The sequence below is a fragment of the Saccostrea cucullata genome, unplaced genomic scaffold (genome assembly GCF_032062105.1).
Source record: "Saccostrea cucullata isolate Sc308-1 unplaced genomic scaffold, CSIRO_AGI_Scuc_v1 ctg29, whole genome shotgun sequence".
Classification (NCBI taxonomy): Eukaryota; Metazoa; Mollusca; class Bivalvia; order Ostreida; family Ostreidae; genus Saccostrea; species Saccostrea cuccullata.
The window spans coordinates 180,841-206,593 of NW_026936770.1; the positions used below are offsets into that span (position 1 = coordinate 180,841).

The 25,753-nt window shown below is 34.7% G+C and overlaps 2 protein-coding genes across 5 annotated transcripts; both read left to right on the forward strand.

Moving 5' to 3' along the window:
- The first annotated feature begins 4,230 nt into the window (after positions 1–4,230).
- LOC134246524 (trichohyalin-like) lies at positions 4,231–6,143 on the forward strand. The gene has a single exon (XM_062728908.1). It carries the CDS (start codon positions 4,269–4,271, stop codon positions 6,141–6,143), a length of 1,875 nt encoding a protein of 624 aa, XP_062584892.1. The 5' UTR covers positions 4,231–4,268.
- A 2,353-nt stretch (positions 6,144–8,496) lies between these two features.
- Positions 8,497–25,563, forward strand: LOC134246555 (retinoic acid receptor RXR-like). Of its 4 annotated transcripts, none has more exons than XM_062728941.1 (8): positions 8,497–8,631; positions 19,315–19,720; positions 19,871–20,028; positions 21,047–21,085; positions 22,530–22,678; positions 23,328–23,454; positions 23,777–24,001; positions 24,147–25,563. In XM_062728941.1, exons 1-8 carry the CDS (start codon positions 8,526–8,528, stop codon positions 24,401–24,403), a joined length of 1,467 nt encoding a protein of 488 aa, XP_062584925.1. In that variant the 5' UTR covers positions 8,497–8,525; the 3' UTR covers positions 24,404–25,563. The 4 variants fall into 4 exon arrangements, with proteins under 4 accessions (XP_062584925.1, XP_062584926.1, XP_062584928.1 ...); XM_062728944.1 differs by lacking the exon at positions 8,497–8,631 and adding an exon at positions 18,211–18,354; XM_062728942.1 differs by lacking the exon at positions 21,047–21,085.
- Positions 25,564–25,753: the final 190 nt, after the last annotated feature.

Sequence of the window (25,753 nt, forward strand, 5' to 3'; positions counted from 1 at the left end):
AGGTTCAGTTCTTATCACCGTATATAACCATTTAAGTTGACAAACTAAACACCCTCATAGACGAAGCGATACAATCTCCATTCAGCTCCTTAAAGCCCCCCTTTTCAAGTTGCTTGGGACGGTTAAAAGCTACAGGTCTCAAGCACCAAACAAACAAATCCATTGTGATTGCTTTATTAACGAACGTTTGATTTTGTCAGCACAAGATTTTAATTGTATCCTCCTCGGGACTTAAAATTCAAATATTTGTATAACTCCATTACTGTTACAGAATATGAGTATTTATTTTATACCCAGGTGTCACTGTAATTGAAAAACGCCAGTGTACTTTCATAGTATGAATACGTGTGTGGGTTCTGCAAGGAAAATGGTAAACTTTTGGATTATAAACAACTTAACCACCCTTTTCCCCCTCCACTCATTCTCTCTCTTTTTTAAATTTAAATGTATTTTTAAATTATTCACTCTAAGATTATACCTAAAATACGAGTGTTTACATATATTTTAACAATTATATTTTTGTCTTAACTTTACATTACTTATTTGTTTAATGATTTAAAATTTAATATCAGCTTCATTTATAAAAATCCTAATTAAAATCAGGTTAAAAAATCGGAACATTGATTTTTTTTAAAATTGTCAACTTACTCTGGAGAAAAGTTGTACTACATTTGTAAAGTTGTAATACATTTTGAAATGATCAAGGTTAGTATGGATACATTTTGAGATGATCTATGTTGTTGTAGATACCATCTAGGTTCGTTTGGATACATTTTGTGATGATCTAGGTAGGTCTGGATATTTTATGATGATCTGGTTGATGTGGATACATTTTGTGATGATCTAGGTTGGTCTGGATACATTTTGTGATGTTCTTGATAGGTCTGGATACATTTTGTGATGATCTGGGTTGATATGGATAAAGTTTGTGATGATCGTGGTAGGTCTGGATACATTTTATGATGATTTGGGTTGATATGGATACATTTTGTGATGTCTAGGTTGGTCTGGATACATTTTGTGATGTTCTTGATAAGTCTGGATACATTTTTTGATGATCTGGGTTGATATGGATAAATTTTGTGATGATGGTTGTAGGTCTGGATATATTTTATGATGATTTGGGTTGATATGGATATATTTTGTGATGATCTGAGTTGATATGGATATATTTTGTGATGATCTAGGTTGGTCTGGACATATTTTGTGATAATTTGGGTTGATATGGATATACAAAATGTACAAAAGGATCGCGTGAAATCATGATGTATTAGTGGTGCTTATCATGTGTATAGCATTGTCTAAAATATTTAACTTAAAAATACGTAAATAGGTCTTCTGTCGCTCATTTTAATTCTCAATTCTTAAAAAAACGTGTGATTTCTGTGTTATTTTCTACAAGCGAAACACACAGGGGAATAATTTGTGAGTACATTTTTACGAGGAGATATACATAGGGTATATATATACGGATCCATAGAGTAAGCAGCTTATACGAAGATTTATATGAAACCTAGAGTGTTAACTTTCAAAAACAGTTGTTATAAATCGTACCCAGGTAACACTATAAGCTACATTCCCGAAAAAAAAAATGTCACGTTTTCAAACAATTTACAAGGTCACATGAAACGAAGTCAAGTAAGCTGAACCTATAGTTAGATTCTTTAGCTGGCAAACACCTAAAATATGTCAAGAGAGCGTTTAAAAGAGAGAATTGTGTGGATGAATGGCGTATAGCAGGAACAAATAGTTTGTAGACATCCTGTGTTCCATATTGTTATACTCTTTTCAACAACCTTTTAATTTAGTCTTTTCAAGATTTGAGCCCTATTATTATTTAGTACAAAACATTTACTTCCCTCCCCCACTCCCCATAAAGAATCCACGGATTTTTTAGCTACTACTCGAGTACGAGTATATATCACAAGGAATTGCTGAATCAATTGATATCTTTTAATACCCGATTTGTGTGGGGTAGAAAAACTGGACGTACTTTTAAAAAAAAAAATTGGGCATTTCATCTAACAAGCATTTTATAGCTAGTACTCATTTAATAAACCATTTTATAAGAGTATACAATTAAGTATTACATGGGCATGTACAGACTAAAGAGCACTATGAAGACAATTAACTGCGTTAAATATATATAAACTAGGAGGCCGAAACTAACATGAGTGTCCCATTAGTAATGTTGACTGGGTCATTCCTCCTACAGGCACGTAGCAACATGGGGGCCATGTGGGGGGGAAAACTCGTTCAGTCAAAGAATTATGCATATAATGTAACCATTTTCCCCCCAACATTACCTTACTATTGAAAATGTCCATTGAAAGGTTGGTTGCCTCCCCCCCCCCACTTCTTATCACAGTATAGTGATATCAAGGAAATGTAGTACTGTATGCAAAAAAAAATTGGAAGTGGAAAGACGTTGGCCTTGAAAAAAGTTGTCCACTACCCCCCCCCCCCCCCCCCCCACACACACACACACACACGCACGAAATAGGATTTTCGAGTTTGGGCAATTTCCTTTTTTTTTTTTTTTGCTTGTCAACTTTTACAGGTAAGTAAAAAAAAATTTCTCTGGTTGCCCCCCCCCCCCACTTTCAAAAACGATGCTACGTGCCTGTCCTATTCCAAATTAATTTGAAAAATCGGGCAATAAAAAGTAAAATCCCATGTGTTGTTCCATGTGGGAATAGGTAGAAAACTCATTCAGTCAAAGAATATTATGCATATAATGTAACCATTTTTTTAGGTCTCAGTTTACTCAGTGACCTATTGCTATCTGAGTGTGTTTGTCCGTCGTCGTGCGTTGTGCATTAATATTTGAACATTTTTAGCTTCTTCTCTGCAACCGCTCAACCAATTCCAATCAGTTTTGGGACTTTTGGCATTAGACATCAATGGGTGAAGGGTAACAATAATTGTTTATTTCATGGTCCCTGTCCCCCTTAGGCCTGAGGGTTGGAGCCAAAACCACTAAAATTAATGCAATCTCTAAAAAATCTTCTTCCTTACTCCTGGACATCAAGCCGTCAAACTGTTGGCATGGTTGTAGTTAATAAGCATTTGAAAAGTCCTCTACAAAAATTGTGAAATTCATGACCCCAGAATCAAGGTTTCTAGTGCTAGGGTGGGGCTATATAGATTATATAGTGAAATTCATTATTTCTTTGAAAATCTTTTTCTTTGCTCCTGGGTATTAATCAAACTAACTACATGTACATACATAACTAAAATGAGGAAGGGTGCCTCTTCCAAAATTGTGAATTTCATTGCCCCAGGATAAGGGGTACTGGTTTCATGGCGGGGCTATATAAAGTATATAGTTAAAATGCATTAATTCTTTGAAAATCATCACCTCTTCCCTGGGTATTAAGCAGATGAACCACCTATATATCTATGATGAGCAAGGGTTCAACTTCCAGAATTGTGAATTTCAAGAGTTCTGGTTTAAGGGTACTGTAGAGGGGGGCTCTAATTATATATTGAAAATTAATTAATGCTTTCAAATCTGCTCCTTGGTATAAATCAAACATTTATGAGCGAGGGTGCCTTTAAAAAAGTTGTGAAATGTGTGCCCCCAAGGTATTAAGGGGCACTACTTATTTTTGCTGACTATTAATGATTAGTTTAAAACTTGAAATGCATCTTTTTGTTTCCCTACTCTGCATGCCTATTGGTATTTTAAAAGTAACCAAACTAAGCATGCTACGTGTATAGTTATGATGAGCAATGGTGCTTCTTTCAAAATTGTGAATGTCATGGCCTCTGGTTTAAAACATGAACCAATTTGTATTGTTGGAAAACTGGTACATGATGCCCAGATGATCTATAAGGCCCATGTGTATGGAACGCCGTAACTGCCTTATGTGGAGAACTTTCATTATATGCTGGTACTTTGATATTATATGCTGGTACTTTATCATTTATATATGCTGATACTTTTTCATTATATGCTACCACTTTGTCATTATATGCTACTACTTTTTCATTATATGCTATTACTTTGTCATCATATGCTGCTACTTCATCATTATATGCTACTACTTTGTCATTATAATTATGCTACTACTTTGTCATGATGCTACTACTTTCTCGACTTGACGGAAAAGGCCGAGTGATGTTCCGATTGTTAGTGGATTGTTACGCAGTATCTTTATGACGTAATACATTTATGACATAGCTTGACGTCATAATAGATCTAATGTATACATTTTCCTAAACAGTGAGACGGAGAGAAGACGCAAAAAGAAGTGTAAATAGTAATGGCGAGATTTAGAGTATCATATAAATTGAATCCCGAATTTTTTGACATCAGTTCAGAGGACAAAACAAAAATGAGGGAGTTTGTGCCTAAAAGAAAGGTCCTGAAAACTGTTGGAAATATCCAAAGCATTATTACACACAATGCAGATGTAAACGACTTTTTGCCGCCCTGGGCGACTGAGAAATATTTTTGGGATCTGCACAAATATAAAATGGAAATGAGAGAATCTGGTGCATTGAATGCTGAATCGGAAGAAATCAAGGATTACATGCAAAGCATCATTGGAAGGGCTACAGAAATACTGAAAAACGAGAACATCTCTTTGAAGATGCTAGAACAAAAGCCAGTCATTGACAAGCAGGTCGAAGGGGAAAGTGATGAAACTGTTGTTCCTAAGGAAGACCTGGAGGAATATATCCAAAGCATCATTGAAGGCGCAAGAAAGATTGTAAAAAGCGAAACAGCCCAATTGAAAGTTTTAGAAATCAGGAAAGAGCACAAGCCAGACACTGTTAAGCAGATTGAAAGGAAGAGTGAAGAAACAACTGTTTCTAAGGAAGAATTAGAGGAATATATCCAGAGCATCATTGAAGGTGCAAGACAGATAGTAAAAAGCGAGACTGCACAATTGAAAGTTTTAGAAATCAGGAAAGAGCACAAGCCAGACACTGTTCAGCAGATTGAAAGGAAGAGTGAAGAAACAACTGTTTCTAAGGAAGAATTAGAGGAATATATCCAGAGCATCATTGAAGGTGCAAGAAAGATTGTAAAAAGCGAGACTGCACAACTGAAAGTTTTAGAAATCAGGAAAGAGCACAAGCCAGACACTGTTAAGCAGATTGAAAGGAAGAGTGAAGAAACAACTGTTTGTAAGGAAGAATTAGAGGAATATATCCAGAGCATCATTGAAGGTGCAAGACAGATAGTAAAAAGCGAGACTGCACAATTGAAAGTTTTAGAAATCAGGAAAGAGCACAAGCCAGACACTGTTAAGCAGATTGAAAGGAAGAGTGAAGAAACAACTGTTTCTAAGGAAGAATTAGAGGAATATATCCAGAGCATCATTGAAGGTGCAAGACAGATAGTAAAAAGCGAGACTGCACAACTGAAAGTTTTAGAAATCAGGAAAGAGCACAAGCCAGACACTGTTAAGCAGATTGAAAGGAAGAGTGAAGAAACAACTGTTTCTAAGGAAGAATTAGAGGAATATATCCAGAGCAGCATTGAAGGTGCAAGACAGACGCTTAAGAGCGGAATTACTGCATCAGAGGTTTTGGAAAACAAGAAAGAGCACAAGCCAGACATTGTAAAGCAGATCGAAAGGAAAAGTGATGAACCAACTGTTCATAAGGAAGATCTGGTGGAATATATCCAAAGCATCATTGAAAGTGCAAGACAGATAGTAAAGACCGAGATTGCCGCAACTAATGTTTCAAAAATCAAAAAAGAGATCAAGGCAGACATTGTCAAGTGGGTCGAAGGGAAAAGTGATGAAACTGTTTGCAAAGAACACGATGTAGAGATAAAAAGCCGGACAAAGTTCAGAATGGAAGAAATCACAACCTATCAAGAAAACCTCGAGAGAAAGCAGGAACTGCAGGCAGTTCATGAAAATTTGCCTAGGGTACAATCTGTCAAGAAACTGAAAGAATTTGATGACCATTGTGTACCCAGGAGGCTCTTTTTGTTTAATATCGAAAACTTGAAAGAAAATCCAAAGAGTGAATGCCCCAGGACCTCCACAGAGACTTGTCTCAATACCAGCTCTGTACAACATTCTGTTGTGGAATCAAGAGCGACAGAAGAAATGGTTGCTCCTAAAAGAAGAACATCTTTAAGAAGACGCATCCTTAAGTTCCTTGGATTTAAGTAATGGCAATTTCTTGCTGATTATACACAGAATGAAGACAATCAATATTTAACATGTGTGTTATAAAGTTTAACGTCATTGCTGGTAGATTCACAAATCCAATGTGAAACCTGCATGTGAAGAACGCTGAACACCTTTAAAGGATTAATTTTCAATATATGTAATACTTGCTACTGAGTATTTGATTTAAATTATTTCTTATCAATAAACTATTTTCAATCTTAAGAATTTTTTTTTAAAAAGGACCAAAAAGTTAGAGGAGGGTCCACGGAAACGGAAACGCAACAAACAAAAGATGAGACGAACGCATCTTGAATGCACGGTTTATTCAACAAAGAATTTGAAATGAGGACGAAGAGTACGAAATAGATTGACAAAATGCACCCAGATTGTTAAAAAAGCTTGATATGCCTAGCGCCATGACAAATTTTGTTTGTGATATGCACATGGTAATTTAAACGATAAATGTTAACTGATGCTGTTTTTTCTAACACACTATCAAATGTATAATGAAAATTTCAATAATTCTATCGCGTTTTATTTCCTAAAAACCCGAGAGCGTTGTCAATCTGCTGTTGGGAAGTGGCGGCGAACTAATATTTTTACTTGTGTACGTGCGTCTAGGACGGTATACTCAAATTCTTAAACGTACTCACAGGAGTTGTAAGAATGATTTCAAAACGTAGATCCATAAGGGAGATAAGCATACTGGATTGCGAACATTTCAGTTTTATCGGTGCACACACAGATAGCATTTTCTGCGCTCATCGTCCTCGTCGTTGTTTAGTTTGAGCTTCAATTATACATGTATATAAAATTCAAAATGACCAAAAAAATTTAATTATAAACAGAAATTGGGGTACGGTTGGAGGGGTGGGTGTGGTGGGGTTGAATATTTTTCGCTATACTATCAGTATACATGATTTCAAAACGCATTTGAAAGCCTTTTTCAATACTCAGTACCTAAAGTTTATTTTTACATATATATGATATTAAATACAGTCTGTTTATTATACATGTAGTTTTATTACACGTGACATGCTGGGCCTGGTTAATCAGATAAAATGAAGAAATCGTAGAATGCCCGATGATAATATCTTTTCTTGTGTTTCCACGACTTCTTTTCAGACCTCAATAAAAAGTCGGCCAATCCTTTAATTTGATATCAACAAAAATTAAGGTAGAAGAAACATGAGTGTGACACCTGTATTTTCTTCTTAAATTGAGCCTTAAAGGTAAAAAAAAAGATAATTGTCATATGTATGTTTATATTCAAAGGTTGTTTGAGGACGGTGAAATATGTGCATGTCGGTTTAAATAATCTGTTCATCTTGCATGCAGCAAATATCCTTCTACTGTTCCATAAAATATGCTATTCATATAAACCTTGCAATACAATTCAAAATTAAATAAAAATGTGAATAATAAATGAATTTAAACTCATGTAAATGATTTAAGTCCCTGTGTAGTTTGAATTTTAGCTTTAATATTTTTGAAATTAAAAGTTCAAAATCGCTCATTTATGTGAAATGAATGAAATTTATTCCAGGGAGAGAGAGAGGGAGAGAGAGAGAGAGAGAGAGAGAGAGAGAGAGAGAGAGAGAGATTATTGTATGAAGAATTCAGTTTGGAAATAAAATTCAGCTGAAGAATTTTAGTCGTTTCATAAGTAAGTTTCGTAAAATAAATGAGTAGGTTTAAATTTATATAAATTTACATGTCCAACGTAATTAAAGATTTAATTCAAAATACATGTATACACTTGTACCGTCTTCAAATTTCGCTTGTTAAAAATTTAAATGTACAGACAGTGTTAAGATTTCATTAGAGATCGATTATCTGTTAAAATTTTGTTTGATGTAAATAAACAGATACATATTCATCAGATATGAATAAATGTTTCATAAAATATTATTTGATATATACATGTACACGTATATATATATTGGCATAGTGTTTTAATTGGGGCAGTAAACTTACGTCCATGCGTTCTGTGAATCAATATTTTTGCTTGCAAAATATACGGTTAAAGACTGAGTTTCCTATCTAAGAAAGATCTCTAACATCCGTATTTTTTAAGAAAGATACGTGAGAAATATCTTTATTTCGTCCTCTGAAAAAATAAAATTCATTTATATTTTTTTTTGGTGTATTTATCTGCAAAATCTACGCAATACTCTTTACAGCAGCAAATTAAGATATATTTAGACACTAGGTGAAATTGATAATCCTTCACATATGCAAGATAAAAAGCACAAGTTTTCTGAGTCCGATTACCAAAGATTTCGGGAAAATTCGTACTTCTCGAACCCAAGGCAAGGGTTAGCCAATCAAAATGAGGCTTACATGTTTACATTACTTACTAGGGCTATTAAGTTCGTCTATATGTTCATTACTTCAGATGCTTCATGTAAATCTAATATGGTTGCTAATTTCAAACCTATAGAAACGGAAAGTAGTCTGCATGGACTGTGGATTCCCCCAATTACAGGTAAAACAGAATTATTTAAAATTACTTTTTAATTAATTTGCTTCTCGTAACCTGTTAAGTAATTCATGTCGTCTGTCAGTTAAGAAGTTATGCTCATTAATTAGATATAAACAGTTATTGCCATTTTTTTTGGTCCATGGATTTATATAAAAATTCACTTTTAAAGTCAGTGCTGGATTTGTATGGCAAAAATCAGTATGCACAACAATGATTGTATAATTACGGACTAGTGCAATTTAATTTGATTTTCATTACGATTTCTTTTTATTTACGAGTATCTCGAATTTTAACTGCATTTTGCAACTTTAAAAAAAGAATACATTAAAACTTGTGAATACCTTAAATATTTGAATCAGTAAGACTAAACTTCGCCAAAAGTATGCGGCAGACGGGCCGCATGTATATAATGTGGCGAGTTGTTTATACGAACTGGACAGCGATCAATGCCATGTTCAGGGGGCATGCAAGGTTTGTGAACTCCGTCCCGTGGCCGCTCATACAATTTGAATAACTAAACGATTAAAGCAATCTTCTATTGTTACATTGAGGAAATGGACGTCCAAGAGAATTGGTCGCTTGAGGAAGAAAGATTGACATTTTAAAATAAAAATTTAATTATCAGACCAGCTTATTGATAAACAGGCAATGATTTATTAACTAATTCTCAGGACGTCGCTTTCCATTTATTGTATACAAATGGACTTTGGTGTTGGATTTTCTCCATAAACGTATTGGTTAAGGGGTATTTAATTAAAGGTAAAATATGCCGATACTACCATGTATGTGACGGCCGTTTATATCAGGTTATGTAATTTGTCTTGTTTTTACATGCCTCGGTCCGTTTTTATCGCTTTTTAAGTGTAGTCCGCCATGTTACTTCATCCAGACGGATCAATCAGCTAATCCGGTCTAACGAGGTTTTCGTAATTAACACTCCGACCCGGAAACTGCAACCAGCTGTAAATTTAAAAAGATCAATTTTTAACCCCCCTCCTTATAAAACTTAACTAAAACCTTGATTATCTTCTTTATTTCATACCGATATATGTTGTGTAGCATGCTGATGTTGATGTCTTATATTTGCATAAAATGTAAATTTGTGATGCACTCTCTGACCTTTCACAACTCCTTTTAAATAACACAGTACTGTAATCTATTATGATTATTAAGTTAAAATTGCTTCATTTGAAATTGTTGCAACATTATACCCTTGTCATCAACACGAAGAATTAAACATTTCTGAAATGTTTTTTTCTTTATGTCAAAGTTAACCTCTTCCTTTCCAAATCTCTCTCTATCTCTTTGTGCTGGTACAATGGATTATTTCGCGAACAATTGGTACAAAGGCACATTCTTTCTGGCTATCTACATGAATATTTCATTTGACACCTTATCTATTGGCTTTGGCCTATTGACTTTGTTTGTCGCCCTTGGCTAAGGCTCTTAATGATGCCGTTTTTTACGAATGATTATTCGGAATGGCATCATTAAACAAAAGTTGAAATTTTATCATGACAATAACAGTTTATAAAATATTTGATTATATGTTACCAAGGAATGGTTATCCTATAAATTGATATCGATTAATACATTTTACGACAGGCCAAATTATTCTGATCAAAGCGTAGGAGGCAGGAAGAATATGCTTTGCACGTTAACATCCGTGGAGATATATTCTTAATGATTTATTTCCGAAGATATTTTTACTTTCAATCTAACCATTACCAGGAGATAATTCGGAGCTTCGGGATGAAAGTCTAGTTGGAATATGATCGCCGACAAGAGATTATATACAAGCAGAACAGAAAAAAAGTATACGTGGATAGGCATAAATTGGTTTCAGTTGTTCTCTTCTATTCCTGAAGATAAATGAAGTTGACAGAAAGTAGGACGGGAGGCATTAGGTACAATGTATTGTAAATTAGATAGCTATAGAGGTTTCTCGTGTTACGTGAAGGCATTCTAATTTATTGAAGTCTTCTCTGTTGGTCTTTTCTAGGTTTACGGGAAAAAAACCTTAAAGTCTGGAACTTGTAAAATTGATATTTAACCACGAAACAAGATCTGTATAGTCTTTATATAGTCTTATGATAATATTAAAAGACAATTGATGGTACGTACCCATACAACTTTAGTCGCCGGCGTGGCGTAATCGTCTGCTCTAGGGTCGCAGAGTAAGGAGTCAATTCTTACGTCGCTGGTTCGAGTCCCACTGTGGGGCGTGGAGACCGGTTCTTCGGATGAGACCGCATAAACCGAGGTCCAATGTCACAGTAGTTGCCGGCACAAAAAAGATCCATCATTGCGAAATAGCCCTGAGTGCAGAGTATAGGACAAAATTTGCAGCTCTCCACCGGCAAATAGCGGCGTCTCCGTATGAGTGAAAAATTCTCGAGAGGGACGTTAAACAAGAACACATACATGCAAACGTAGAACTCTAAAGAAGGGCGCCGCAAAGCGGAGCATCCCTCGCAAAGAGTACAATAACATGTATCTATATCAAGGCAGCATTTAACATCGATCCAGATGCAATTCACTTCCGTTCCGCACAGAGAGCACTAACACACGCGTCACTATATATCCCCTCAAACTTTTAAGAGGAGAATAACACGTATATGTTTGTCAACTTGCATTGTGTACCTTACAGTTAAAAAGTTCTGACGCTGTCAAGTCAAATTGCGTCATCAGTAATATGTATCTTTTAAACCCCTTGGAAGTGTCAAGATGATTCTCTGAAATAGATCATATAAAGCACTGGAAGTGTACATATTATCCTCTGACAAGATCCCTTAGAGACCTGGATGTTATTATACAGTACTAAGATATCCTTTGAGATAAATCATTGAGGGCCCAGGATTAAGTTTAAAATGATCCTCTGATATAGATCATTTGGTCTCTGAAAATGTTGGAGATCCTCTGCAACAAATCATTTAGGGCACTGGATCTCTGAGACAGGTTGTTTAGGCCATGGGTATAAAGAACCTACAAGGCGGATCATTCAGAACCCAGAGATTGTGAAGATGAACCTCTGAGACTGATTATTTATAGCCTAGGAAGTATAAAGATGGTCATTTCAATCAGATCTTTCAGAATTCGTGGAAACTTAAGGTGTTTATTATTATTCATCTGAAAAAATTTAATAAAGACGTGTAAAATGACCCTCTGGGATCCTGTGGGACAGATTAATTAGAACCGTGAGAAGGATAATTCGGATGATTCGAGACCTAAATAGTGTAAAGATACGTGACGCAGGTCATTTCAGAGTCCTGTTAAGATAATTCGCTGGGATAGTCGAATTCAAAGTCTTAGAAATGTAAAATTAGTTCTCTTATGCAGATCATTTAGAATCTTAAGAGTGTAAAGTTGACTCTGAGGAGATCATTTGTACTAGTCGAAATCTCAGGAAATGTGAATTAAGTTGATCATTTAGAGCCCTAGATGTATAAAGATGATCCTTTGAGCCATATAATTCAGAATCTTGGAGTGTGATAATTAATATGTTCGACACATATGTTCGACACAGTGACAATGATTAAAGGTATTTGCTGACAAGGTCATTTTATCGACTATAGAACTTTTGGAACGATGATTTTAAACGACTGTTGATATTCTTGTTTCATCAACTTGTTTGTCAGTAATTTACATCGTTTTAGAAATTATACATACATAGAGCATGTCTTGCGTATCGAATGAACTTAGAGATATAAGCCCCGTATGCAGGTGTTGAAGGTTTTCGCTGCATAAGTAAGGCCGGAATTTGACGATTGAAAAGGTAAATTCATCACGTTTTTGTTGTTAGGTTATCTTTAACGTCTTTTCAATAAAATATCCAAATATGAAACAGATGTGTCAGACTCTGTGGCATATCTTTTATCTCAAGCTATAACCGGGATATACTGCAGTATCGTTTCGACGTATTCTAAGAATGGAAATAACCAGTGTTAGTTGACAATATGTTGTCGATATACCAGTATCTAAATGTCGAGTTGAAGGCCAAAGCAAGTGTTCTATTCTTTTCACTTATACGATTTTGGACAAATTCTGCTTCATATGAATACAAGAAATAGGTCTGCTAATAACGGGGCACAATTGGTTCCCATGGGATTTCCAATAGATTGTTGGAAGACCTGGTCTCCAAAAACTACATAGATATTGTCAATCAGAAACTCAAGCATCTTTTTAATATCAACTTCAGAGTACATGCGTGTACAAATAGAATGTTTTAACAGAGTAATTTTGTAAATGACCAATGAAAAGGTAAGTAAATATATAATTCCATTTTTATTGAAAAAGCAGCTGTCAATTATATCACAAAGCCTGGACTTTAATTCATCGTGGGGAATGGTTGTGTATGAAGTTGAAAAGTCGTAAGTTTTTAAGCTGTTGATTTTGGTAAAATCTTTGGATTTCAAATTTTCATGGAATTTTTAGTACCCAAACCTGATTTACACCACCTTAGTGAGGAGTAAAGAAAGAGGCTTGAACGAACATTACTGGAACCTGCTATGTATCTTTGTAAGAATTCTTATGAAGTTTGGAATCCAATATAGATATGGTACTTAGAATTCAGTTTGTTTGTTTGGAATATTAAAAATATTCAAAACTGACATATGACATAGAAAGGGAACTATGAGAAAGTTGGATTACCACTTGTAGAATTAAATCCAAGTTCCTCTAATATACATTTCAGTACTATATACCGGTAATTAACGAGCATAACAAACACAAAGACAATGTTGTCACCTGCTTTGTCAGCAAGGATCAGTACGTACGTACTGTTCATGTTATTTATCTAAAAAATCCACTTCTGGATTGTTGAATACAGAAGGAAAGATGGTTTTCATATTGCCCCTCAATCTTTGAATGCGCGATTTTAATATACATCTGATACATTTAATCCATTCTGACAACGTGTTCAGGCGTTCTTTTTCGTGTCTGGTCCATCGTCTGGCGTAATCTTCTACAAAATTCATAATATTTATGCAATTCCGACGCCAGTTGAAGGATCGGGAAAATAAAGAAAAAAAGAAGAAATAAAAATTAAAATTATAGTAATAATGGTGTGGAGTTTTTAAATTTATGTATACTAGTAGAAAACTCTTGAGAAATCAATGTAATAATTACGACACAAACGGGTTATTGACATAATCTGTGTTTCTATGGACAAACAAAATGACAAGGTTTCTTTTACAGTAACTGCCCATATACAGTAACAAATACCATCCAAAGCTTCAGAGGTACTATTTCAAAGGTCTTCATTATAATGCAGTATGAATTCTATGGCAACGGTGAATGTACTTGGTAAGAGGAGGGTAAAACGTCAAGATACTTATTCGAGAGGATCGTGACACGTACACATACATTATACCCCCCCTCCCACACACACACACCCAGCCACACACACACTCCCCAAATAACAGTACAAAACAAATTAAAACAAAAAGGGGTGGGTGGGAATCAGTGAATATCAAATTACCTCCCTGCGTTGTAAAATTCTATGTATCCCGTGTAAGTCACTTAGGTAAAGTATCTTTGTATTACATGTAAAAACGTAGAATTTTAAAGTGAAGATATGAATAAAGGGAAAATATTTTTTGCGAAAACAATCCCCTATTCACATGTCACGTGTAGATTAACACAGGTGCGTTTGGAAGCTTTCTGTTCCAGGCCTCACATTTTTCTCCATATGCATCTTAAGTGTCATAAAATGTTTAAGAAGCTACATTTCCCTTGTATTTTCAACCTCTATGGCTAGTGAATTTATTACCAGTGGGTTATATTCCGCCTGTAATTTCGCTTTTAAGTTCTAAGTATTTCAGTGATGTAGGCGGGAAAAGTATGGATTTTCGATGCCGTAGTCAACGTGATATGGTGTCATCTCTGCAGATCGGTGTGCGACAACTACCCCGTCTTTATCTGGGAACAACAATCAAACCCTTTTGCGCCATCATTCCTCAGTCTGTATATGATGGCTGTGCAGAAGGGACACACACCCCTCCTTGGACGGGGGATTTTTTTTGCGGATCTAATTTATTCGTTATATTCAAATTTGTCTGTTAGGTAACAAAAAACAAAAATCGCATGATTTTTTTTTTTATTGATACCCCTTAATTCGTCAGATTTAAAAGTTCGAGGGGCTAGAGGGGACACAACTCTGAAATTCTAAGTAAGTTCTAATTAATACGAGATATATGCATGAAATCTAGGTAAAACCTCAACCTCCTTATTACTTCCTGGTTGGCGCAGTCAATTGGTTGTTTTATTTTTCAGTCACGAAAGGATTTTTTTTTTTTTAGATAAATGATTTAAATTATTTGAAACCCTCTTCTAAGTTGACACAAAAACAATTAAGTAGATCTTAAAGCCGTCTAGTTGCTATCGATTTTTTTCCTGCTTCAATGCAAGGTGTTTGTTATTGTCAGCTACATCCAACAAATTTAGAAGGCATCGTCTCCAGACAGGTGCCCGTCGCTATCGGTATACATACAACATGGAGCAACAAGTGTGCTAGCGCCCCTTGATCCTCCCCATGTATAGATTGGATCCCCGCTACTCGGATCGTTTGAAAAATATTTTTCGACAACATCAACGTAAGTATATAACCGGAAAATGAATAGAAAAGAGAGGAAACTGTTAGGGCGACATGACATTCATTCATTTTTGTGGAATCTCTTTATCGATTTCTTGCAATTTCAAGTGAACATCTGCGAAAGAGGATTGTCATTATAAATAGGATAGTTTGCATAAAAATTGTCTCGGACTGCGCTTTACAGCAATATTTAACCAGATATATTTGGGGAAAAAATTCTACAAAACAGAACAAGAAATTGTATCTTTAGAGAAATTAATACAAATTTGAACTTATTATGATTTCGTGCATTTAAATTGTAATTAAAAAATGAGTAAATTAAAAGTAATAAATGGGTGGCAGTCTGGGTGAAAATGTATTAATGGCCTTTTTTAAACACACTTGCTAGTATGTATCGGGATTTTTCTTTACAGTTTCGTTTAATATTTTTACGGATGCGCCGTGAAAGAAATGATTTTACATTAAATCAGCTGTGAATGTCTGAGGAAAAGGTTAATGCTATAAATGATTTATATAAGTTTCTATATATCGTATGTTAAAGTTGAATTCGATAAAAATACGAAAAGGTTTACTCTGGATCATATTTCAGTTTTATCTGCAGATTGCATTGAGAGTCCGTCTAGCTGCCCGTATGTCTGTCAGTCAGTCCCACGATTTTCCACACTTTTTTTCTAAAAAAATACTGAACTGATATTTGGTATGTAAGTGTATCCAGCTGATGAGTTACAGATCAAGTTTGCTTTTCGTTACACTTAATTCTATAATTTTTGACGGAATTGCGGCCTTTTTAATATTTAAGCTTTCTACCTTTTCTCTTTTAAACACTTGCAACTATTGAGCTTATTTTTGGTATGTGACTTTGCCTTGATGAGTTATAGATCAAGTTTTATAATTTTGCTCCATTTAAATTCAATTTTTAGAGGGAACCAGATTACACTTGCCAGTAGGTGACTAGTATTGCTAATGCCATACTCTCAGACATCTTCGCTGGTTAAGGGTTTCTCACTGAAACGCTACTCTCCTCGTGAACGTTTATGAGGAGAGTATCGTACGACACAGCCTTGGCTAGCGAAGATGACTCTCGGAATGCTTATTTTAATCATAGAGAGTCCGTGTCTGTCAAGTGATTTCCGGAAAATTCTTATCTATACTAACTGATATTGGGGTACCGTTTCCACCCTCGCATTTTTGTTTCATTCAAAGTAGAAAAATGGAATTCATTTTCACTGAATAAAGTTTAAACTAGAGGTACAGTGAGCAATGAGATTACTGAGGTACCTCCGCCTCCCATATAATTATAGTGGCAAAGTCCATGTTTTGCTCTGGGAGACCCGAAATAAGTGTCAGATCAAAGAGTAAAATAGGAGGTGCACAATGACATAATGTAATGAAGAATCTGTGAATGCATCATTAAATTTTATTCAGTGGTATAGGAGGAGTTGCGAATAAAAGATGGGTACCCTTCAATATCATAGAAAGAATGGCAGTTCAATGTTTTGCTATGGGAAACACGTGATAAGTTTCCGAGTAAAATAGAACGTGCACAATGGCACTATATACAAAAAATTTGTTTAAATATTCATGTAAAGTAGGATGAAAAAGATTTTAATAATAGTTATTGTTTTATTGCTATGCACGTCATAGTACATTTCATTGATGGAACAGCCACTGATCCAGAAATCTGTACAAGTGATATATGCTTATACATCAGTGTAGTGTTGTTCATTAATTGATAAACGGCAATGGTTTTTTTTTTAAAGAAATAAAGGAGAAAAAATATTCAGCGGATGTAAAAATATCAAATTCCATGTAAAATTGTACATTAATTTGGCAATCAATGTAAATTCATACTGGTTCAATTGTTCTGGTGCTGAAAGTTCCAAAATCATTGTTACCTTATAAATTATATGTTTGAATTATGAATGTCTGGGAAACCATTTTACATTAGAAGTGCAAAAAGGAAAATGCCTGTATAAAGATAAATGTGAGGGAATTTATTGCCATTACATGTAGCAACATTTTTTAAAGGTCGACGAATTGATAAAAATAGAGAAAATATTCAATTCTTATTCTACTGACAAAACAACATTTTTCATTTTGCAAATTGAAAAGAATTCTTCCAAAAGATGTATTTCTATTGGGTGTGCATTTAAGTTTATTACAGTTTTGCATAGATTGAATCATGCGTATACGAATGGGGGAACTGGATACAAAGTTCTAACCAAAATATAAAGAAAAAGATTGGAATTTCAAATAACACTCGCTACGATGTACTGTAAATTTGATATAAAAGAAGAGTGGACTTTCATTTGTAAATATGTTTCTTTCCTTTTTTTTTTAAATCTATAGCTATATTTTTGACCCAGGTGAGCTTTGTAACCCACGGGCCTATTGTTCACTGAGAGAAATTTTGTATGATCCATCATTCATTGGATGGCTAGTATCACGAGTCTGAAAGTTATGCATATTAATTAAGTTAATTGCATATTTGTTAGCATTAGATTTATAGCAATATAGCCTAAATGTAGACCTAGCAGTAGGCCTAGATCTAGCACTTTAAAAAATCACATCAAAACTTCTCCATGTTCTCTTGGTATTTTATTTTTTTTTGCTTTACTACTCTTTAACATAGACTTGTTCGTGTTTTTAATGCTGAGTCGATGGATTGTTTATTTTCTATAAACATGCCAAATGCTAAGCGCATAACATGGATTTCACATGTATAACAGGTGACTGACTTCTTCGAGCGATGGCTCTCCAAAGTGTTTACGTCACCTCATGTAAACCTTGACCTCTGATCCCACCTCATACCACATTCCCAAAAAACAGAGATAACTGCCTTAATATTAATATATAATGATTTATCGTTACTCTAGGTGGTTAGAATTGTAAGTTTCAATAGATTTCATATTTAAATCCTTATGTTGATTGTTCATGTTGCTTGAAAATATGCTAGAATGAGTTTCACACCCAGTTGCATTATGGGAAATTCCGTACATTGCATTATGTGGTAAAGTGGGTCAGATAAATTTCAGTGTAATGAGGTCTGTGGCTATGTTGCAAAACGATTGATTTAGTGCTGAATTTGTTATTATTTGAAGCGATACATATAAGCATGGATCCATCAGAAATGGGTATGTATACATTGTGACGTTTGAGCATTTAAAGTGTTTGTCATGCAGAAAACATTCGATAATCGCACCCAGTACAAGAAATAAACATTGGCTAAACTAGCCGCCATTTTGAAGTATTTGGGGTTGAGCGTACCTGTAGAAGGGTTCATCGGGAACATTTTTTGCCGTAGCTCTAATTGTTTATGGGAGATCTAAATAGGCTTAATGTTTTGGAAATAATTTTACCACCATTTTAGTGTAAATTTAGAATAAGCTGGGAGGGATAGTTTTGGGTTGTAAATCTGGCTAGGTCATGTTGCCTCGCGTCTCGTGCCCTCTGAATGAACTCCATTCAAACATTCCAGGGAACAAGCATAGGAGCCATGTTTGATAAATTAGAGAAAAATTAATCGATATTTACACCTTTTATAACCAAAGCCATATTTTAAGAAATGCTTTTACGATATGTTAAATCAAATATACACGTTTCATTTGTTATTCATGTTTTATGTAAATATGGTGTGTAATAGACAGTTATTTACCTGTAATACTGTGACAGTTTGGCATATTGATTGTAAGTCATACAGAAGGAAATCTGTTCAGTCTTAAAAAAAAAATAGTGTTCATTTATTACTTGTGTAAATAATAGTTAAAATAGTGTAAATTAATACTTCGATTAAATTATAGTCGAACATTTCATTGTTATGTAACTCAAAGGGATATAAATGCATGCTTTCATAGAATTGCATAACTTGATATGACATGTAAATGTTTATGTTAATTCTCCAAGCAAAACAAGTAGGAAATGAAAATTGTCACAACAGAACATAAAATAATTCAAATTGCTAGGTGCGTGCAATATAAAACAATTATCATGAATATATTAATTTACCAAACAGTTTAGAAATGCATATGTCAGAATCAAAATTACAGATTTTATAATGGGTACGTTAAGTTAGTACATAATTGTTTCTCTTCCAGATTCTCTAGATGGGGTAAGCAGCAACTCGAGCATGTCAACAGCTGCCAGTATGAACATGGGGATGTCGCCCTCAATGGGAGTCAGCTCCATGGCACAGATGGGGTCCCCACCAGACATTAAGCCAGATATAAACTCTCTAGTTTCACCTTCATTTTATCCCTACGGAATTCAGCACCCTATGTCCCAGTCACAAGCTTCCCCTGGGTCCCAGCCCATGATGTCGCCAGGTTTGCACTCACCCTCTTCCTCAGTTACATCCCCCTCCATGATGTCCATTGGTTCACCTGGGTCTGCAGCCTCACCCCCGGGGACAAACCCACACATGCCACACAGTAATCTCAACAGTAAACATATCTGTGCTATTTGTGGAGACAGAGCTTCAGGGAAACATTATGGAGTTTACAGGTATATTTTTAGTTTCTATAGAAATTCAAAATAAACAATATAAAAGGTGGGGCTCAACTTGTTCTTTGGCTTTCTTTGGCACTGTTCAACATGTGGGCTGTCTCCTGGTAATAAAAGATGGTTTATAATTTTTTTTTTCTTTATTTTTAGTTGTGAAGGTTGCAAAGGATTTTTCAAAAGAACAGTGCGAAAAGACTTGACGTATGCTTGTCGAGATGATCGTAATTGCATTATTGACAAGAGGCAGAGGAACCGATGTCAGTACTGCCGATACATGAAGTGTCTGAACATGGGGATGAAGAGAGAAGGTATGCAGCTCATTGTCAACTGCACCAGATAGCCTCTGGAAGCATAGTATTCAGAGAGAGCTTGTATTTATATTTAATTTTCAAACTCCCCTGATACTCATACAAACTGCATGGCTGTAATAAAATGTTTAAGTTAATTCATCAGCTCTAAGTATATGTGGTTGGGTGATGCACTTCTTTAGGGTAAGATACTAATGAATTTTAATGGTGTGCAAAATTGAAAAAAAAAATGGTAAAAAATACTTAAAGAGGTAAACTATCATATAGTCCAATCCTTATATACTGATTGGTTATATGGTTATGGTATGGTATTATTGCACACAAACAAATATGATCACAACTGATGATTTGATTTATATTTTGAACTAATTTATTACGAGCAGCTTAGGGACTTTCCCTCCCTGAAGATAAAATTTTATTAGATCTGGATATCAAACACAATAATATTTGTTAACATATACGATTTTGAACTAAAAATATTGCAATTTGAATTGCTTTTTGATTGAGAAATTGTGTGCACCTTTAACAAGGGATATAAGGGATGCCCATTTGTCTGTTTTTAGGAATAAGAATGATGCAAAGAAATGCGAGACCAAATTAAATATATGCTATAGTTATAAACACTGTGCAGTATTATCAGTATCATTCACCTGGTCAGTCACTAACAGAGTGTTACTCAGCACATTTATATCACTAGGTGCAGAAGGTCAGATACAAATGAAAGCATCGCTTGTAGAACCGTGTCATACCTCATTAATGTTCGTCCTGTCATTTGCATGTGTGTTGGTGAAAATATTGTAACTTTGTATTTTGTAATGCATATTTATTTTGGGGAATGTAAGCTAAATCATCAGGTCAAGTTTTGCCAATAAAATTGTTTGAATCTGTGTTAAGGACATGAGACAGGGGTGGCACACTTGTTAGGTGCCATTCATATGACATCTGTTCCCCCAGATTATGTTTGTGGTCTGTGAAGGGTTTTGTGTTATTTCACATTTGCTTCATGTTGATATTACAGATGTTAAATGCAGCACTGATGCAGGGCGCCAAGGATCATGTACGTAGGAGTGGTAAATAGGGTAGAAGGGAGGGGAGAGAATTACCATCTGTACATGTGTTTGGCATTGGCATTAAATATCTCCATCTCTCTGCAATGAATTTTAAAATCCTTTTTTGAAATGTTTTTCCACTGAAGTCAAACTGTGTCTCATGAAGTCTTCACAAATAGAGCTTTCCAGGCACTGTAAGAATGCCAGCTTAAAGCTTTGCTTTTAGAACATTCAAAATTAAATTCACTTTTCCCCTATCTTCTGCCTGTTCATTAGATTTAATTAAGTTTTACAGGAAAAAGACAGGAATAGAAACTTTGTGCAAAAAAAAAAAAAAAAAAAAAACAATGAAATTTCCTCGAAACTATTTTGAGAATTGGAAAGTTTTTAGGGCATGTATTGCCAAGCATATATTTACATGTTCTAGTACTAAACTACTGTAGTGACAATTCTCTGTGTGGAAGGGTTACTTAATACACTATTATCTGTTAACTTTTCTTTCCAGTGACCTTAGAATTGGTGTTCCCTGATTGGTCCATTCAAAACTTTTCCAGGGCTGTGATTGGTCTAATTTCACCTATTTACCACTTCTGCATGCCTGATTGATAAAAAAAATATGTCTTACAAATCTGAAGTATTTATTGTTAGGATATATTGACTTCTGATAGGTTGTTATTTACTTAGAATGGATTAACTCAATCATGAAATGATTATTAATTTATTTACAATTTCATGGAATTGATCATTTGGATTGATTGTTATTACTTTTAGCTAAAGGCTGATTTTACTTCACACCAGATGCAGTGTTGCTTGCAAGTGCATGATTACTTTTTATCTTCTGCATAATTCAAAGATTACTAAAAAGCTAGTTATCCTCTTGAAATATTAAGAATGTTATTTGGACTTTGAAGAAGTCTTGCTGAGACTGCCATTTCCTAGGCACTGATATTTAGATCCTGTTAAATCTGGAAGAGAACATGTCCATTGTAGTGGTAACAGCATGCACCATATTACTGGGCTAGATCTGTAGTTCAAACAAGAACACACGCCATACTTTGGCTGTATCAATATTTTTTGTGAAACACCATGCATGGAGTTGAAGTAGAAATTGCTCATCTACCCATAAAGCTTCAGATTGAAATAAAAAACTCGATCTTAAGACTCTTAACAGACGATCACAATATTTCATCTCTGATTCCAAACAGCACTGCACATTAGATCACTCAGTTCATAGAAGTCCCATTTTCATATTCCAACACAGACTTGGACATCTTTTGAATTCTAAAAAACTAAGTCTTCTGACAACTATATCTTAATAAACGTGTAGTTTATGCTAGAATACATGTGTAGTCTTAACAGCTAGACCGGTGTAGGTGAGCAGAACTACCTTTTCTAAACAATCAGTTTTTAATTAAACCCTGTTGATGACCAGAGTCTTTGTTTTGTTGACAGCTGTCCAAGAGGAGAGACAGAGAGTGAAGGAGAAGGGGGAGGGGGAGGTGGAGAGCACCAGCAGTGCTAACTCGGACATGCCTGTAGAGAAGGTCCTGGAGGCTGAATTAGCCGTGGAACCAAAGACAGACACCTATATAGATGCTCAGGTGACAACCAGTTCATTTATTCTGACTTACGAAGAGATTGAAGTTTTTTTTTTCTTGAAGACTTGAATCATCTTCTAAATGTCAGTTATTTTCATGTTTATGTTTTTCATACTCTGTCTTTCAAAATTTATCTCAAAATTTGAGGAATGTTATCCAAGCTACGACAATGCAAGATAGTGTAAATGAAAGTAGTTGATAGGTTAGAAACAGTGGCATGAGACTGACTGTTAATCTCTAAATAAACAAGATACATTCTTTTGTTACCACAAGAAGCATTGCATCATTTAGTCTGTCTTCAATGTTAGCTGTAATCTCCAGATAAAGGGATGGCCTTTTGTATCTCTATAGTAATTCACTTGTTTGAAATGAATTTCAGCCTTTCCCCCAATCCTATCCATTTCTTTTATCCATTAATGTAATAACTAATTAATTCAAAAATAGGGAAACAACATTCAGTTAAGGGGAAAAAATTAAGTACATTATATATTTGAATGTTTGCCTTTAAGAAAAGGTACAAAATAATGATTTGATGTGTTTATATTTAATCTATTGTTTTATGTTTCATATCATTAAATAATATTTTATTGCCAAAGCAATTCAAAAAATAAATTTTGCAATTTATAATGCAAGGGAAATTTTTGTGTTGCAGAAAGATGCAGTAACGAATATATGTCAGGCAGCAGACAAGCAACTGTTTACACTGGTGGAGTGGGCCAAACGAATACCTCATTTCACCGAGCTGCCTCTAGACGACCAGGTTATACTACTGAGAGCAGGTACGTTCCAGACTCTCAAAAAAAAGTTACGTAATGACTGAATTCAAAGAAATATTGTTAATTCATCATTTTTCATGATACAGTGAAATCTCGTTATCTTGAAGTTGAACTCTTTGGGACCAGTGAAAAACTTTGTAATATCAGATGATTAAAGATATAGAAGGTAAATGTGGTTGGGACTACCAAATCTCTGACATCCATGATACAGTAATTGGAATATCAATGTTCGAGGCACCAAAGTTCAACAATTCTTACTCTTAGTTAAAGGGAAACAAATCTTGTTTATAAATTTTGTTAATGAATGGCACCACTCTATTTCCAGGTTGGAATGAGCTACTGATAGCTGGTTTTTCACATCGATCGATTGTCGTTAAGGACGGTATACTGCTAGCCACTGGTCTACATGTACACAGAAGTAGTGCTCACCAAGCTGGTGTCGGAACCATTTTTGACCGTGTCCTCACAGAACTTGTCGCTAAAATGCGAGAAATGAAAATGGATAAAACAGAGCTGGGATGCTTAAGAGCTATAGTTCTGTTTAACCCAGGTCAGAATCTAGGGTTCACTTATTCTAGTTCAGATTTAAGACAATTATTAAGTCAGTTTTAAAACATACATATACACTGGTATTGCAATAAAGATTGTCAAATCACTTAAAAAAGGATGTCTGATTTTGTATTATTATTTTGCAGATGCTAAAGGGCTTTCTGCTGTTTCTGAGGTAGAACAACTGAGAGAGAAAGTGTATGCTTCACTTGAAGAATACTGTAAAACGCACTACCCTGATGAACCGGGGCGATTTGCCAAACTACTGCTTCGATTGCCTGCACTTAGAAGCATAGGGCTCAAGTGTTTGGAACACTTATTCTTTTTCAAATTAATAGGTGATACTCCGATAGACACTTTCCTCCTAGAAATGTTGGAGAGTCCCTCCCCAAGCAGCACCTGATGAGGGGGTGCCACGCCCCCCTGGAGCGAGTGAAGAGGAGACATTTTCTCGTAAATGTTGTCAAGGCAACTCTAGTTTTTAAACCTTGAATTACTTCTGATGAGTTTGTCTATAAAGCCAGCTCTGACAGACTCAGTTTATGTACAGGATCAGTTTATGTCTGATACTTTAGATACAGTTAGACTATCCTCCCCGGTGTCAGGCTATATATAGTGCTAAAAATATCACATTTAACAACTTCAAAATTACACAATTAAGTATCATGAAAATATATGATATTTTTTATCTGATATCTCTTAAATCAAAATGTATTAAATATGATACAGCTGTGATTATACTAGTATATGATAGTCAGAGGTAATTCTAGATGAAACATCAAAAAAGTCGTATACATTCACATTTCATATGATTCATGTCCTTTTGACAAGTATTCCTTTTTTTAGGGAAATTGTCAAACACAATTGCAGCTGGGATTTTTTGTAAGATTGGTTTATGTGACATTTTATTGAAATTGTTTTCATTTATTCTCATAAATGAATTGACTTACTCCTGTTGATAACATATGGCACATAGTACTGCCTCCTGAATCATGTCAATGAATGAATGAGTAAATGACATCTTCTGAAATAACTCTGATTCATCAACAATATAAATATAGAAGAATGCATTTATTATAGATTACATATTTATCTTATCGAAAATTCAGTGATAATTGAAAATTTAAGAATGTGACCTTTTTACCATGAAAAATGAAAATTGTTCAAATATTTTTTCCATTTGTGAATTGAAATGCAAGTTTTGGCAAGAAATTTTATGATATATGTGTGGTTCAAGATATTCTCTTATGTAACATATATGTGTTAAATGATTGCTGTTTAAAAAATGGGGATATAAGAAAATACCCACTATTGGTCAAATTAAGTGTTAAAAGAAACGAATTGGCAAATAATCACGAATGTTTAATTTCACTATGTTCGCGATTTATCATTTTTCCGCGAAATTAAACCCATCATGAATGCTATTATTAGTTTTAAAAACATTTAAATGCTTATATGAAATTTGAATTAATTTCTTGCAGCGTGAAATTAAAACCTTCGCAATTGGTACTTTCTGAGGTATTGTGAAATTTAAACGCAGTGGAATTAAACCAATTTACAGTATATCAGAATTTCTTGAAATTTATTAGTTAACTGTGGAATAGTAGCATCCATGGAATGAGAAACCTTCTTATTGTAGACGAAGATTTCTATAAAAAAGTATTGGCCATATTACCTTCTGTAAATAATAATAGTGGAGAATAAGAAGATTAATTTTTACATGTTCGGGGATTCAAAATTGGAGGCATTTTCA

Bases quoted from the DNA above. Each gene is read 5' to 3' on its own strand.
- LOC134246555 (XM_062728941.1), top strand. From the start codon at position 8,526: ATGTTCATTACTTCAGATGCTTCATGTAAATCTAATATGGTTGCTAAT. The intron at 21,086-22,529 runs GTACGTAGGAGT...TTTTGTTGACAG, and splicing joins TGCAGGGCGCCAAGGATCAT to CTGTCCAAGAGGAGAGACAG. The intron at 23,455-23,776 runs GTACGTTCCAGA...CTCTATTTCCAG, and splicing joins GGTTATACTACTGAGAGCAG to GTTGGAATGAGCTACTGATA.
- LOC134246524 (XM_062728908.1), top strand. From the start codon at position 4,269: ATGGCGAGATTTAGAGTATCATATAAATTGAATCCCGAATTTTTTGAC.